This window comes from Panthera onca, chromosome X (assembly GCF_046562875.1).
Source record: "Panthera onca isolate mPanOnc1 chromosome X, mPanOnc1 haplotype 2, whole genome shotgun sequence".
NCBI lineage: Eukaryota > Metazoa > Chordata > Mammalia > Carnivora > Felidae > Panthera > Panthera onca.
Window position 1 is genome coordinate 71512328 of NC_138357.1, and position 16630 is coordinate 71528957.

The 16630-nt window shown below is 55.7% G+C and overlaps 1 protein-coding gene across 5 annotated transcripts; it reads left to right on the top strand.

Annotated features, from left to right (window-relative positions):
* Positions 1-225: 225 nt before the first annotated feature.
* ZMYM3 (zinc finger MYM-type containing 3) lies at positions 226-16255 on the top strand. 5 transcript variants are annotated; one of them, XM_081793674.1, is made up of 25 exons: positions 226-375; positions 2203-2888; positions 3883-3926; positions 4252-4324; positions 4734-5028; positions 5242-5419; positions 5766-5984; positions 6277-6427; positions 6669-6784; positions 6939-7025; positions 7161-7311; positions 7600-7772; positions 7976-8141; positions 8807-8904; positions 8987-9149; positions 9434-9546; positions 9700-9874; positions 10059-10205; positions 10675-10778; positions 11107-11275; positions 11661-11812; positions 12297-12411; positions 12919-13173; positions 14545-14662; positions 14781-16255. In XM_081793674.1, the coding sequence occupies exons 2-25, from the start codon at positions 2222-2224 to the stop codon at positions 14971-14973; spliced, it is 4122 nt and encodes a 1373-aa protein (XP_081649800.1). In that variant the 5' UTR covers positions 226-375; positions 2203-2221; the 3' UTR covers positions 14974-16255. The 5 variants fall into 5 exon arrangements, with proteins under 5 accessions (XP_081649800.1, XP_081649799.1, XP_081649801.1 ...); XM_081793673.1 differs by lacking the exon at positions 226-375 and adding an exon at positions 719-797; XM_081793675.1 differs by lacking the exon at positions 226-375 and adding an exon at positions 885-937.
* Positions 16256-16630: the final 375 nt, after the last annotated feature.

Here is a 16630-nt window from a genome sequence, read left to right on the forward strand (position 1 = left end):
TATAATGGGGACTGAGGAAGGATCCGGGCACACATATATTTTTTTTAAACCGGTAGGCCTAACGCTAGTGCCCCCTCCCCCTACCCCACTTCTCAAGCTTCACCCTCAGCCACACCCACACGCTAAGGACCATCCGGGAGTGGAGGGAGGGAGGGACGGGGAAAAGCGTGTGTGCGCGCGCGCGCGTGCGTGCTCGTGCAAACGAGAGGCAGAGGGACCGGAGACAGAGACTGAGACTGAGACAAAAAGAGACTGCCAGAGAGAGAGAAAGAAAGAGAAGGAGGAGGAGGAAAGAGACTGACAAGGACAGAAGGAGGGAGGGAAGGAAGAGAGAGGCTGAGAGAGAGAGAGGAGGAAACACAGCTCTCGGCCTTGGTGAGGAAAACTACTGTAGAGATAAGGCAGGGAGCTCCTGCTGGAAGACTCTGGGAGAAGATCCCAGAACTTACCCTAAGACCATTGAGGGAGTGGGGGAGTGTCTTTGCGGGGCCTGGTTTTGGGGTCATCAGGCAGTAACGGTTACTGCATAGGCGTTGTCACTGAGCCAGAGCCATTTAACCCGCCCTGGGTGGCTGGAAACCAAGCCTAAGACACCCCACAACTATGACATTCAGAATGGTTAGGGGAGCCCAAGGCTGCAGACAAGGGAAGGAGGGGCACGTGAGGGCTGGGTCCCTGCCTACCCCCCTCCCCACTCCGCTGTCACTCATTACCCCAACAGTCTCCCAGGGGGCGGGCCCCGGAGAGGTGGGGTTGGGGGGAGGGTAATCTTGGCAGGCGCCTGCTGCATGGCGTAGGTAGGGACTGTCGGGGGGGGGGGGGCGGACGCTGGGGGGTTGAACACGAGTGGGAAGCGAGGAGAGACACGGGGAGGGGGAGGGGACCGGGAACCATTTGAATGAGAGGAGGGGATCACGGGTAGAGTGGGCTCCAGGAGGTAGGGCGGGCACGGGTGTGACGGGGGGGGGGGGGGGAAGGGGAGAAGACTCTTGAGCCAGGTAAGAGAAGCAGGTGCGTAGATGTATTTTTTGTAGGTTAGTGTACTCGGCCGTTCCGTGGAGAGGGGGTGCCGCCTTTCCCGAGGGCGGGCTTCAAAGCTCCAGAGGCTAGCTTTTCCTCCTCAACTAACGGGGCCCCGGGCGGGGGCTCAAGCTCCATCTCCAACGACTACGTTCCACTCCGCAATTTCCAGGCGGCCACTGGGCTGGGAGTCTCGCGCCGGGGGCCGGCGCTGTCTCGCGAGCCCCCTCCACGAGCCAGCCAATGGGGTTGGTTGCTGGCGCCGCCCGCCCGCCTGGTGCAGAGCGCTGGGCGCTGTGAGCGGCGCTGCCATTTAAAGGGGCCGCGACCCCTGTCCCGGCTGCTAGGGAGGGAGGTGGAGAAGGAGCGCGGGGCCGTCGCTGTCTGCAGTTCTAGGCTTGTAGCCGGTACACTAACCCTGCCGCAGGTAGGGGTCGGGCCTGATCAAGCCGAACCGAACCTGCAGGCGGGATTTCGCCGTAGCCAGGAAGGGGGGGGGGGGTCTAAGGAGAGATCGTAGCTCCAAAATGTCTTCCTGTAAATGCCTGAGGTGGGGGGTGGGCAACAGGAGAAGGAGGACTAGGGGAGCAATAGGAAGGGGGAATTGGGCTGAGGAAGTGGGCGACCCTGAAAGGTAACTGGGGGGAGGGGTTAGGAAGGGCAGTTTGTGGGGGCGAGGGAAGGGCTGAGGGGAGGACCTTGCAACGCGGGGAGGGGGGGTGGGGCCAGACAGGGTGGGTAAAGACTGGGGAGCTGAGGGGCTCTGGGAGAGAGGGGAGGAGATAAGAACTGAGATCGCGGGGGTGGGAAAGGTTCTTGGTGGCAACAGCCCTAGGAGACTCTAAGGGGGGCGTTCAGCCCGAGTTGGGGGGGTAGTGAAAGGTAGAGGGGGAGGGGAACTGTGAGTTGCAGTGGGGTGGCGGGGGCAGGCGGGAGGGTGGAACGACGACTGCCTGGCTAGTGTGGGCACGGGGCCAGGGCGGGGAACGCCTCTCCCCACAGGGGGCGCTGTATGGGGGGGAGTGGTCATTCGGACTAGAGCCAGTGGAAATGCTTGTCGGTGTGGTGGGGGCTGTTCATGAGAAATCCAAGTGGGTGATGGGGTGTGTCCCAGAACCTATATAAGAAGGAATTCTGGCGAAGACCACCTCTTTTGCCCCTTCTTCTACCCCTAATCTACAGCCCATATCCAGTCATCCTCATGGACCCCAGTGACTTTCCCAGTCCGTTTGACCCATTGACCCTGCCAGAGAAGCCCCTGGCTGGAGACCTTCCAGTAGACATGGAATTTGGAGAGGATCTACTGGAATCCCAGACTGCCCCAACTCGAGGATGGGCACCCCCTGGCCCTTCTCCATCCTCAGGAGCCCTGGACCTGCTTGATGCCCCTGCTGGCCTGGAAAAAGACCCTGGAGTCCTGGATGGAGCCACTGAGCTGCTGGGGCTGGGGGGGCTGCTCTATAAAGCCCCCTCTCCCCCAGAGGTGGACCATGGTCCTGAGGGGACCCTTGCTTGGGATGCAGGAGATCAGACCCTAGAGCCTGGACCAGGTGGCCAGACCCCTGAGGTGGTACCACCTGAGCCAGGGGCTGGGGCAAATCCCTCTTCACCACAGGGGTTACTAGAGCCTTTGGCTCCAGATTCGCCGATAACACTGCAGCCCCCCCATATTGAAGAGGAGGAGACCACCAACATAGCTACAGGGAGAAGGGGCTCCCCTGGGCAGGAGGAGGAGCTTCCCCAAGGGCAGCCACAGAGCCCAAATGGTCCCCCCAGCCCTTCAGTGGGAGAGACTCTGGGGGATGGAATCAACAGTTCTCAGACCAAACCTGGGGGCCCTAGCCCTCCTGCACACCCTTCCTTGCCAGGTAGGTCACCTAATCAGCTGGAGAATCCAGGCTGGGGAGAGGGTAGGGGTAAGTAGGGGTGGTTGTGTGTCTGGGGAAAACATAAGGGAGGGGGAAGAGGGTGGACAGACAAGAGTAGGGATATGTATGGAGAAGGAGTTGGGAGCTTGGAAGGGAGGACGAGGGGCTGTAATGAAGATTAAGGAAAGTAGGGGTAGGGAGGCAGCTCAGTGGCTATGGGAGGGTAATAGGGGGGAGGTTTCAGGGGGTGGGTTGGGAAGAGTGGATTTGTTGGGAGAGGTTCCCTTTTTCTTACCCCCAGGGAGCTGTTGTGCCAGGGTCCTTTCTTTACAATTTGGAGAGAACACCAGGCTTCTTGGTGCTAAGATCTTTCCAGCTGTTTTGTTCTAGAAGAGAGTGGGGTTTCTGGGTTGGATGAATGATAACTAGGTTCTGGAGCCACCAACAGCATAGTGATTTCAGGGGAATGGTAGAAATGCAGGGCCTGGAATTGTGTCTCTGATAGGGGAGGAACAGCCTGGGCTTGAGAGGCTCTCATTTCCCCCCTCTTTCTGCCTAGTGGTGTGCCTCTCTCCCAGGTTGTGACCAGGGTCTTGGGACTTATATAACCACCTGAGTCCAGGGGAACCTCTCCATACATAATGCTTCCTTTTCCCTTTGCTACCTTTGGGTGCTTGCATTTGTTGTCAGTGAACTATAAGTTCTCTGATGAAAGACCTGTTATCTGTGTTTCCTTAACTCCCAATGATTGGGACAGAGGCTGGGGGGAAGGCTAAGATTTTTTTTTTTTAATGGAGAATAGCTGCCCCTTCCCCTCCCTTAGAACAGAGCTTGAGGTAACCCTGAGAGGGGCCCCAAGAAGCCACAGGCACTTGAGTTTTCCCTTTCAGTTTTGAGTATGTTCTTCCCCAGGAATGGAGGCACGGAAGTTGGGCCAGGGAGGGGGTGGTGAGGGCAAGCTCAAGATTTAGGCTGTTTTCTGCTTCCTTTGCAGGAGATGGCCTGACTGGGAAGGCGAGTGAGAAGCCGCCTGAAAGGGTGAGGGGGGGAGGGGATTGGAAGGAGTCTGGTTCCCCCTATAGCTCTGGGAAGGACAGACCCTTCATTTTCCCTCCCAGATGTTGTTCTGGGGAGGGCTTGTGCAAGGAGAGTTAGGAGGAAGGGGGGGAGCTCTTGTGTCTCCTGCTTCTTAAGGAGAAAGTCCAGCCTCCTTTTCTCCCCTCCTCTCAGGCCTGGGCTGAGGGTCCCTACTCTCCCTTCCCCCTCCCATCTCTGTACCCCCCCCCCCCACACCCTGCACCAGTGCAGCAGGCCCTTTAGCCTGCCCCTGGTGTCAGCTTTCCTCCCCTCCCATGTTTCCAAGGTGCAGAAGAGAAGCGAGCGCGTTAGAAGAGTAGAGCCTCCAAAACCCGAGGTTGTGGATTCCACTGAGAGCAGTGAGTAGGACTTGAGGAAGTGTGACCGAGTGGGATGTGGCGGGCCACAGATCTCCTGGCTCCCATAGTGCTGCGCCCTGCAGAGTGTGAAGTGCCTATCTCTGCTGTGGGTTGGCATGGGAACCAGGGGCAGTGGGGGAAATTGAAAACAACAGCAGCGAGAATGGAGTTTCCTGTTTCAGCCATGCCATCCCTGTCCTGAATCTTCTCACTCAGAGCCCTCCTGGGCCCTCCCAGGGAGAGTGCCACCAGTGGCTTAAGATGCCAGCATGATGCGGGTGGGGGCGCAGAGGAAATAACTAGGGGGATGGGGCTCATCCGAGGAGCCAGTATCTGCTGAGCTGCCCGTTGGTCAGAGGAGAGCTGGTCCAGTAGCTTTTGCTCATGGTCCGTGCCCCCACTTCCACAGTTCCAGTGTCAGATGAGGATTCTGATGCCATGGTAGATGACCCCAATGATGAGGACTTTGTGCCGTTCCGGCCCCGGCGCTCCCCTCGCATGTCCCTACGCTCAAGTGTGGCACAAAGGGCCGGGCGCTCTGCGGTAGGCACCAAGATGACCTGTGCTCACTGCCGGACGCCACTGCAGAAGGGGCAGACTGCCTACCAGCGCAAGGGGCTGCCTCAGCTCTTCTGCTCTTCATCCTGTCTCACCACTTTCTCTAAGAAGCCTTCGGGCAAAAAGACCTGTACCTTCTGCAAGAAGTATGTGAAGGTCCCCAGGGTGCAGGGAGGGCAGGGATCAGGCCAGGAGTAACTAGTGAGCCAGGGACTGTGGGCAAGAAGCTAGCAGAGTGGAACTGGGAGGGGGGTCCGGGATTACTTGGCCTTGTGGTCATCCATCCCTGCGGAGGGGTGGGAGCTGATGAAACAAGGGGATGGTACTGAGTGAACATTCCAACCTGCTTCCACCTGCAGGGAGATCTGGAACACCAAGGACTCGGTTGTGGCACAGACTGGTTCAGGAGGCTCCTTCCATGAGTTCTGCACGTCTGTCTGTCTCTCCCTGTATGAGGCCCAGCAGCAGCGCCCAATCCCACAGTCTGGGGATCCTGCCGACGCCACTCGCTGCAGCATATGCCAGAAGACTGGAGAGGTGAGGAAGCTCGATGGGGGCTGATTTGCAGAGCCTGGCTAGCCCTGACCTGCCCTGCCATCCTGGGGCTGCAGGGGCCAGGCCCTGTGGAAGAGGGGAGTGGGGAGGAAGGGCAGCCATCGTGAGGGAGCATATTCAAGGATAGAGCTTCTCCAGGATGTATGCAGCTGGCCTTCCTTGCCTCCCGGGACCTCACCATCAAGTCGGCAGCCCGATGTGCAGGTTGGGGGGTCCCTGGGCCCACTGTGTGCTGTGAAGGTCTAGGGTGAGGTGGGGCGGGCTGTCCTTGCTTCAGGGTGGGTGGTGGTGCCCAGGCCCTGGCTCAGGGTGTGTGTGTGTACGGCAGGTCCTGCACGAGGTCAGCAACGGCAGCGTGGTGCACCGGCTCTGCAGCGATTCTTGCTTCTCCAAATTCCGGGCCAACAAGGGACTGAAAACCAACTGTTGTGACCAGTGCGGGGCTTACATCTACACCAAGACCGGGAGCCCTGGCCCTGAGCTCCTCTTCCACGAGGGCCAACAAAAGCGGTTCTGCAACACAACCTGCTTGGGGGCGTACAAGAAGGTGGGGCCGAGGGAGTAGTGCATTAGAGGGCTGTGGACGGGGGTGCGGTTCCTGGGTGACAAATAAAGGTGCCTGACGGGTCGAGGGTTGGGAAGAATAAAACAAATAAAGGGGGTTTCAATTGTATCTGTTATGTTTTATTTTTGAAGCTGGCTGGTGGATACACAGGTCTTTGTTATATCATCATCTACCCTTTTTTTGTATGCCTGAAATATCTCATGTTTTAAAAAATTTAACAAATAAAAGCGAAGGGACAAATCCAGCCTCAGCCTCTCCTTCCCCATCCTCACAGAAAAACACACGTGTGTACCCATGTGTCTGGTGCAAGACCCTGTGTAAGAACTTTGAGATGCTATCACATGTGGATCGTAATGGCAAGACCAGCTTGTTCTGTACCCTGTGCTGTACCACCTCTTACAAAGTGAAGCAGGCAGGGCTCACTGGTAGGTGCAAAGCCCTCTTCTCTGAGACCCCTGCTGGCCTTCCTTCTACCTCCCGTACTCCCTTCTTCTAAAGTGATCCCTGCTGCCCAACCTCAGCCCCGACCACATCTTCCCATGGATTTCCTGTTCCATCTCTGCACTGCCTTACACCTTCTGTGTGCTCTCTCTCTCTCTCCTTCTCTCTCTGTCTCTCTCTCTTTCTTTCTCTCTCTCTCTTTCTCCTTTTCTCTCTGTGCCCCAGGCCCTCCCCGACCCTGCAGCTTCTGCCGCCGCAGCCTCTCTGACCCCTGTTACTACAACAAGGTTGATCGCACAGTCTACCAGTTCTGCAGCCCCAGCTGCTGGACCAAGTTCCAGGTACTCCAAACCCTGGACCAGGGATGAAAGAAGGGTGTGGTGACACAGGGTATGAGAGTTGGGGCAGGTAGGCCCGGGCAGAACTAAGAACGAACCTGACCCCCCCTCCCCACCGCCCCCACACACCTCCCTTACTTGTCTTCCTTCCCTCCAGCGCACAAGCCCTGAGGGGGGCATTCACCTGAGCTGTCACTACTGCCACAGCCTCTTCAGTGGCAAGCCTGAGGTCTTGGACTGGCAGGTAAGAACCCCACCCCCGCCGACATCCTGCCACATAGACCGGACAGCTGTCTGAAGGGGGCCTTCCCTCCACTTGGCTCTCGCCAGATCGGGATGTCACAGCTCTGTCCTCCCCGCCCTGTGCCCCTCATCTCAGGACCAGGTGTTCCAGTTCTGCTGCCGCGATTGCTGCGAGGACTTCAAGCGGCTCCGGGGTGTGGTGTCCCAGTGTGAGCATTGCCGGCAGGAGAAACTCCTGCATGAGAAACTCCGGTTCAGTGGGGTGGAGAAGAGCTTCTGCAGCGAAGGTAAGGAGGTGGGGAAAGGCGCAGAAGGGCCTGAACCTTCCAGCTAGACAGGGTGGTGGGGGAAGGAGGGGGGCTTGCAATGTGGCGCTTGGGGGGCGGTCGGGGGTCCCCTGCTCACTGTGTTGTCCTCCTCCCATCCCCTCCCCCTCCGTCCGTCTCTCCGTCCATCCAGAGGCTTCAAGGTACGAGAGGCTGGTGGAGGTTTTAGGTGGACCACCTTGGAAAGGTTGGGCCCCGGCCATGGTGATCTCTGGGTCTCTGGACTCTCTCCTCTTGCCCTCTTCCCAGGCTGTGTGCTGCTGTACAAACAGGACTTCACCAAGAAGCTGGGGCTGTGCTGTATCACTTGTACCTACTGCTCCCAGACCTGCCAGCGTGGAGTCACTGAGCAGCTGGATGGCAGCACCTGGGACTTCTGCAGTGAGGACTGTAAGAGCAAGTACCTGCTGTGGTACTGCAAGGTAAGGGGGGCAGGGCACTGGAAAGGAGGGAAGGGGCGCCAAGGGGCACAGGCTGTTACACTGGCCTCAGGGTGCGGGCCGATCTCCAGGGAGGGGGCTCTGGTTGTCCCGGCTTCTGAAGGGAGCAGCACGGTCTCTCCCAGGGCAAAGGGCCCAGCCCCCTTTAGGGAGGCAGGTCTGACTGTCCTGTTTACGCCCCCCAGGCCGCCCGGTGCCACGCCTGTAAGCGCCAGGGGAAACTGCTGGAGACCATCCACTGGCGTGGGCAGATCCGTCATTTCTGCAACCAACAGTGTCTGCTGCGCTTCTACAGCCAGCAGAACCAACCCAACTTGGATACCCAGAGCGGGCCTGAGAGCCTCCTGAACAGTGAGTCCTGGGCAGGGGGCATGCTCTGTTAGCACTGGCCTGGACCCTTTTCACCCTAGGCCCAGCCCCTCTCTCCCTTCTCTCTTGCTTTCACCTCATCCTTGGCCAGACAGAGCTCCTTGTACTATATTCTTTTTCAGCTTCTGGACCGTGCGGGTACTAGGGGGAGCCTTGTTTCAAGGTCCTTAGAGTTCGAGTCTACTCGAACAGTATAAAGGATGTGTTTTGAGGGGATGGACACCGACCCAGGTGGGATGGGGCATGTGGGGGGCTGTGGTTAATTTTCAGAGAACTGGAAGTGTCGGCATAAGCTCTACCTTTGAGGAGACCGAAGACTATTGTTTCTAGAATGTCACCTCAGTCTCTCCACTGCTTCAGGGGTACCAAACTTCCGAGGGTCATCTGAGTGGAAGGTCTCCAATTGTGTGTCATTGGGGGAACTGTCTTTTGATCTTCTTGGCAGCCAGGAGCAAAGAACCTTCTTGGCCAGTGTTGCTGGGACCTAGAGAAGACTACATCTGAGGGTGGGGGGTGGTGAGGAGGGGATATTCTAGATCTCCCATTTGCATCTAGTGTACCTTTCAATGGAGCTCTTGTGGAATGGGGATGAGGAGAGCGGAGAGCAAGTTCCTCAGATGAGAGCATTCATTTGTTTTGATCTATAGGTCAGTCTCCCGAGTCGAAGCCCCAGGCACCATCTCAAACCAAAGTGGAGAACAGCAGTACAGTGAAGACCCCAGAGGAAAATGGGAATCTGGGCAAGGTCAGGGCAGAAGCCAAGGGGGTGGATGGCCTCAGAGGAGGGTATGCTGGTTGGCAGCTCTAACATTCCTTGGTCTCTGCAGATCCCTGCCAAGACCCGATCGGCTCCCGCTGCTTCCACCCCTCCTCCACCCCCGCCACCCCCAGCAACACCCCGCAAAAACAAAGCGGCCATGTGTAAACCACTGATGCAGAATCGGGGGGTCTCCTGCAAGGTGGAGATGAAGTCCAAAGGGAGTCAAACAGGTGAGCCAGGGTACCTAGACATCCCAGGCTACATTCCATAGTCCTAGGCCTCCAGCCCCATGCCTGGGAGCTGGACAGGGGGTTTATGAGATGGCTGAAGCATCGTGCACATGGTTGTCCCGGAATCCTCGAGTTGTCTCTCAACCTCTGGTTCTAGGGCAGTTTTGTGACACTGAGCACGTGTTAGAGCTTTTGGGGTAAAGGGGGACAGGCAAGCATCAGGCTCTGGGCCAGACGTGGTACATCTAGCAGGGGCTCTGAGAAGACCCCTTTCTTGTCAACAGAAGAGTGGAAGCCACAGGTGATAGTGCTGCCCATCCCAGTGCCCATCTTTGTGCCAGTGCCTATGCATCTGTACTGCCAGAAAGTCCCGGTGCCTTTCTCCATGCCCATCCCGGTAAGTTTCCCTGCCCTTCCTTGTGTGGTCTCCTTTACCCTTTCAGGATTGAGACCTGAATGCTCCCCGCCCCCCCCCCCCCTTACTCTCATCAGCTGTCCCTCTCATTCGCCGGGGTGGTTGTTGGTGTTCAGTTGGGATTCCTGCCTCCAGGTGCCTGTGCCCATGTTCCTGCCCACCACCTTGGAGAGCACAGACAAGATTGTGGAGACCATTGAGGAGCTGAAGGTGAAGATCCCTTCCAACCCCTTGGAGGCTGACATCCTGGCTATGGCAGAAATGATTGCAGAGGCTGAGGAGTTAGACAAGGCCTCATCTGACCTTTGTGGTATGCCATGGGGGGTGGTGATGAGGGAGACAGGGTGCTACTGGCCTGTGTCAGCCTAAGGGGGAGGAGTGTGGTAATCTTGGTGCCTTACAAGGACTGGGGAGTAGTTGGGATTAGCCCCTGAAGGCCTGTGAGGGCGCTAGGCAGGAGCTGCAGTGACCAAGCCACCTTCCCTGTCCCCCAGATCTTGTGAGCAACCAGAGTGCAGAGGGGCTTCTGGAAGACTGTGACCTGTTTGGGCCAGCTAGAGATGATGTCCTGGCCATGGCCGTCAAGATGGCCAATGTCTTGGATGAACCTGGGCAAGACTTGGAGGCGGACTTCCCCAAGAGTGAGTGGGACTTGAAGTGTGTCCACTGGGTGTGGTAGGATTTGTGCCAAGAGGCATGAAGTGTCCCTTGTGATCTGAGCATGACCCCAAAGCAGTGCTCTTTGTGACCCTGTGACAGAAGGTTCTCACAGGGACTAGTGCCAGAGATACCGGGACAGGCGCACTGTTTTGCAGTTGTGTCTAGCTTTTGTTTAATCGCGGCAGAACACATAACACAAAATTTACCATCTTAACTGTGTTTAAGCATGCAGTTCGGTAGCATTACGAACATTCCCATCATTGTGAGTTTTTGCATTTATGTGTCTCGGAGCGTCTTCTTGGTACAGCTTTGCTGCTTCCTACCGAGTACAGTAAGGCTGTATAGGAGTCTCATCTCCAGTCAAGTGGCCAAGTGGCAGGGGTAGGGTGTGAGGACCACAGGGTTGAGATCTTAAAAAAATTGATTTCTTCCTCCTTTCCTCTCTAACAGACCCTCTGGACATTAACCCCAGTGTAGACTTCCTCTTTGATTGTGGCCTGGTAGGGCCCGAGGATGTGTCTGCTGAACAAGACCTTCCCCGCACCATGAGGAAGGTGAGGGCCAGGGCTGCTAAATCCACAGAAGGAGGAGGCTCAAAGAGTTTTTTTTGGGGGGGGGGTGGGGGCGGCTCTTGTAGTCAAGCCGGCGGCCTTAGTTTGACTTTCCTGACCTCCGTTGTCTGCCACTGTGAGTACCAAGAAATAGTCACACTTTCTCTCTTCACGAGGTCACCAGGGTCATTTCTGGGGCTCTGTGCTGTGGAAGCTCGCTGCGTTCTTACATCAGGCCCTTGCTTCCCCAGTGGTCAATACTATCCTGACTGGCTTCCGTGGTGCCCCTGGCCCTGCTTCTGCCACCCCTTTCCTTTCTCTTCCCCTCCAGGGTCAAAAGCGGCTGGTGCTTTCGGAGAGCTGTTCCCGGGATTCCATGAGCAGCCAGCCTAGCTGTACTGGACTCAACTATTCATATGGTGTCAATGCTTGGAAGTGCTGGGTGCAGTCAAAATATGCCAATGGAGAAACCAGCAAGGGGGATGAACTGCGCTTTGGCCGTAAGTATGGGGTGGGGGTGGGGAGGAAGGTACCCCGTGCTCAGGGGAGGGGCCCCCACCCATTTACCTAAAACACAGGGCCCCCTCGATGTGGGGAGAGGAGGAGGGCCAGGGCTGCAGTTCAGCTGAGGATGTGAGGATGTCTAGGGGTGATAAGGCCATGATCACCGAAGGGTGTCCTGTGAAGATGGGGAGGAGTTGCAAAATAAGGGGAGAGGCTGTCTAGGTTTAAAGGCTGAGGGCGCTTTTTTTTTTTTTTTGTAATGGGTGGGTTTGTTCTGGAGCTGGATGCACTAAGGGATGAAGGGATTAATGATGGAGCTAAATGAAATTCTCCACGTGGAGTTCTCTTAATCCCATCTACCTCCACTGTGTATCACTACAGCCAAACCTATGCGTATCAAAGAGGATATTCTGGCCTGCTCAGCTGCTGAACTCAACTACGGTCTGGCCCAGTTTGTGAGAGAAATCACTCGACCCAACGGTGAACGATACGAACCTGACAGTATCTACTATCTGTGTCTCGGCATCCAGCAGGTACCCCTGGCAGGCCGCCTGGCTTGCCGTCACTCTCAACATAGCAGGCAGGATCCCACCGGAAATGACTCTGTCCCGGCCCCTGTTCCTCACCCTGCCTCCTACCCTGAGCAGGTCCCCTTGGTAATCCTCCAGAACCATTCTAGGAAGGGAAAGACGGGTAGAGCTGAACTCTTTGGGTGGCGGGGTGATGTGTAGTTTCCCCTGCAAGAGGTCGGCTGCATGTTGTCTGACGAAGGAGGCTGGGTTTGTAAAGAACCAGCGACAACACAGCTCCCCAAACTTCTTCCTCTTCCAGCAGGGCCCCGGTACCTCAGATGGGGGGCGGGTAATCCCTGGAGAAAAGCACTCTGGGTCACCTAATCAAGCAGTGCTTTCCCATTGCCTCCTCATTATCAAGGTCGCCGTGCTCGGGGCCTTTGGCATCACGTCTTTCCTCCAGAACCTAGAGTCTAGCTTTCTGTGCATGTTTTTCTTTCTTCAGTACTTGCTGGAAAACAATCGAATGGTGAACATTTTCACAGACCTTTACTACCTGACTTTCGTTCAAGAACTCAACAAGTCTCTGAGTACCTGGCAGCCCACACTCCTCCCCAACAGTAAGGGACAGGGACCTTGCAACCCCTCTGCCCTCTTCTCCATGCTTTCAGTACACCGTTCCAAGAGTCCTGGGCTCTTTGGTCTGCCACTCTCCACAAAGTGTCTGAGGGCAGGAGTTACGTCCCTGGGGGGGCCTCAGGGTTGAGAGCTAGAGGGGCCAGAGCCCCCATCCTTGAACACGACCTAGGTCTAGGTCTGAAAAAGGTGGCTTGGGTTTTGGTGGTGAGTGAAGAAAGAAGAGAAGGCACTGTGGGACTCCTTGGGGTTTACATCTCCCTGCCTGTAACTCAAGGGTGGTAAGAGAAGCTCCAAGTGCAAGTGGAAACCATTTAAAAAGCCCAGTTCACTGTCTACTGTAGCAGGGTATCTGCATTCTCAGTGCAGTTGTCACATACTGGCCAGGGATGGGGTGGGAAATGCTCGTGAGCGGGGCATCTGGGATCGGAAGTGGCTGGGTGGGGGTGTTTGATCGCTCCTGACTGGCGTCTCCCCCTTGACCATTGCAGATACGGTGTTCTCCCGCGTGGAGGAAGAGCACCTGTGGGAGTGTAAGCAGCTCGGGGTCTACTCACCCTTTGTCCTCCTCAACACCCTCATGTTCTTCAACACTAAGTTTTTTGGGCTCCAGACAGCCGAGGAACACATGCAGCTCTCCTTCACCAACGTGGTGCGGCAGTCCCGCAAGTGTACCACCCCTCGGGGCACCACCAAGGTGGTGAGCATCCGCTACTATGCCCCCGTCCGCCAGAGGAAAGGGCGAGGTACGAGGCTATCCCCCACCCCTTTATCTTTCCCCCTCCCTGCTTTCCCCTCCCAGGCCCCTCCATGACTGCTGGCTTGGCCCTCTCCTTGTCTTCCCTACCCCTTCCATTCCTGTGTTTGCCAAAAAGGCTAAAACAGCCAGTCCTGCAATCTGCTAGGCAGTGGCTCTTGCAGAAATAGGAGGTCACTCAGCTGCCTGTATCCTGCTCCCCTCCTTTTTCTTTTTCTTTTTCTTTTTCTTTTTCTTTTTCTTTTTTTTCTCTTTCTCTTTCTTTCTCTTTACTTATTTTTAAAGAAATATTTCTTTGTGACCTTTTTTTAAGTTTATTTGTTTATTTTTGAGAAAGACAGAGACAATGTGAGTGGGAGAGGGGCAGAGAGAGGGGGAGAGAGAGAATCCCAAGCAGGCTCTGCACTGTCAGCACAGAGGCCAATGTGGGGCTCGAACTCATGAACCGTGAGATCATGAGTTGAGCCAAAACCAAGAGTCGGATGCTTAACTGACTGAGCCACCCAGGTGCCCCTCTTTTTTTTTTTTAAGCTCAGTCTTTTTTTTTTTAGAGGTTTATTTATTTTTGAGAGAGAGTGAGCAGTCAAGGGGTGGAAAGAGAGGGAGACAGAGGACCCGAAGTAAGCTCTGGGCTGACAGCAGAAAGCCCAACGTGGGGCACCAGCTCCTGAACTGTGAGATTATGACCTGAGCTGAAGTTGGACGCTTAACTGACTGAGCCACCCAGGCGCCTGGTGACTTTCCTCCTTTCAAGGCAATGTACTTTCTTGGGGTGGATGGTAGACAAGTAGGAAGCTGCTGGGTGTGTTCAGCTGTGGGGGAGAGTTGACAGGGTGAATAAGAGGCTTTCCCTGGTTCTGTGTTGCTGGGTGTGACAGAAACTGCACCTTGGTTTCCATTCTGGCCCTGGAGTCCCGTGCCATCTGAGTGCAGTTCCCAAAGTCTCTTCTCTGGACCTGAGCCTCTGCCTGGGCTGAGGTACTGGGGGCTGGGACCATTGCTGTTTCCCTGTCCCGGAAGGCTAGCCCAGCCTTGCCATAGGGTCTGTTTTGTCAGTATGCATGCAAAGCTTCTGAGATGACTTCTTCAGGAAATCATTTTGGGGAGATTATAAAGGGAGACCTTGGCAGTGAGAACCAGGGAGGCCCTCAGAACAACTCCCCCCCCGCCCCCCCCCCGCTGTCACAGGACCTGTTTGCTTGACGTGGGGAGACTGACCGACCCTTCTTCTGCCTTTATTTCTCTGTGAGACTGTATTTGGTGTCCTGAGGCCTTCCCCCTGTGCCCTGGACTGTGCTCTTGGAGGTGGTTCATTGAGGCTGTGCTTGTAAGGACTCTGGGTCATTTGCCTCATCTGCAGACACGGGCCCTGGGAAACGGAAGAGAGAAGAAGAAGCTCCTATCTTAGAGCAGCGTGAGAACCGCATGAATCCCCTCCGCTGCCCCGTCAAGTTCTACGAATTCTATCTCTCAAAATGGTGAGTTGGAAGCTTTGCAGGCGTGGCATTAGCATGGGGACCCAGGGGATCTACTTTGCCCTGGTAATTGATCTCTGTCCTCCCACCCCTCCCCCCACCCACCTCGCCACTGTTATAGCCCTGAAAGCCTCCGGACTCGCAACGATGTGTTCTACCTGCAACCCGAGCGGTCCTGCATCGCCGAGTCACCTCTCTGGTATTCTGTGATCCCCATGGACCGCAGCATGTTGGAGAGTATGCTCAATCGCATTCTGGCTGTGCGTGAGATTTACGAGGAGCTGGGTCGTCCTGGGGAGGAAGACCTGGACTGAGCCCATGTGCTATCTGTGTCTGTCTTTCACACCAACATCTGGCCTGGGGCCACGTCCCACAGGGCGACTGGCCCAGGAACCAATGCTACTCATCCTGAAGGGCCCTGACTGCCCTTCTCTACTCATCCATTCCCTGCCTTCCCTAGGAACCCCTGGCTCTTACCTTCTTCCACACCACTTGACAACCACAGGGCCCCAGTCCTCTGCACCCAGGGGCTGGTCTCCCAGCGATGGGCAAAACCCAGCTTGGCCATTTCCTTTATGCTTCAGAGTGAACCCCTTCTCCTGGGGGCCCAACTCTGGGTGGAGTGTTGAGAGCTCTGGTGATCCTGTTGGCTTTGGGTTTCCTGACCCATCCCATGTAGGTAAAGCTCCCTGTTCCTAGGTTTGGCCAAGGGAAGAACCCAGCTGCCTTCTCTGCCCTGTGCCCATCCCCTCCTTTTGCTCTTCCCCGGTACCACGCTAGAGGGTCTTGTATGGAAGACGGGAAAGAAAGTATGGCAGTAATGAGGGGACCATTTACCTAAACCACAGGGCTTAGATGCTCTTCCCCTCCCATGAGATAACTAGTTGTTGGAATCCCCACGCCACCTCACTCCCCCTCCCCACCCCTGCAAGCACCAGCCCTTGGTGCCTCCATTTAAAAAACTTCCAAATGCTTTCTTTCCCTCAAAGGCAGAAGATGACTCTAAGTGTGGGGAACTGACTCCTGTCCCCTTATGTGTTTGTCGCTCTCTGCCGTCTTAGGTTGGCATGAGCCATGGTGTCAACATGCTTAGCCCCCTTCTGTAACTGCCTCCATTTAGTTCAATGGACAGAGTTTCCCAAGGCAAAAACTACCTTCTGACTTGGATTGGGGCTGGGTTTCCCCACTCGTGTTCTCCCCCCATCATAAGAGCCAGGCCAAGCCTGTGGGGGCCCTGGGTCATACAGGATGGGATGTGTGGTCAAAGGATAGGTGAAGAACTGTGGGCATGGGTCCTGTGCCCACTGCCTGCATCTCTCTTCCCCATCTTGCCTTCATAGTTCCAGAAAACTATTAGCGTCCAGCAAAGGGGGTACCCAGTTCTTTCCCTGTTGGCTTTGCTGTTCCCCAGCCTCCTTTTTGTGTTTTTATAACTGTTACCAGTTTAGCCACTGTTTAAATTGTATATATTGTTCTGAGGCGCCTGGCCTGTCCCTTCAGTGAGCCATGCCCACCCTTGTGTTGTAGTGAGAAGCTGTTGTCACAACTAACCTTCTGTCTCTGGAATTGTTTGTTTCAAATAAAGAGTTAAAATTGTCTTTTGCCTTCTCTGGAGGAGGGAGAGCAGTATCAGGAGAGGTGGGGGCCTTAGTGGACCAGTGTCAGAGCACTTCAAACTCTCAAGGGGGTAAAGAAGTGAGATGTCCCACCTCAGTTTTAAGAATCGTTTTTACCTGCCTCGCTGAATGAATCCACTAAGAAATATGGTCTTTTTATTTTTCTTTCATTTTTTGAAAATTTACTTATTTTGAGAAAGAGAGAGAGAGAGACAGCGCGAGTGGGGGAGGGGCAGAGAGAGAGGAGAGAGAATCTCAAGGAGGCGCAGAGCCTGATGCGGGGCTCAAAGTCACAAACCATGAGATCATGACCTGAGCTGTAACCAAGAGTTGGACGCCCAACCAACTGAGCCAC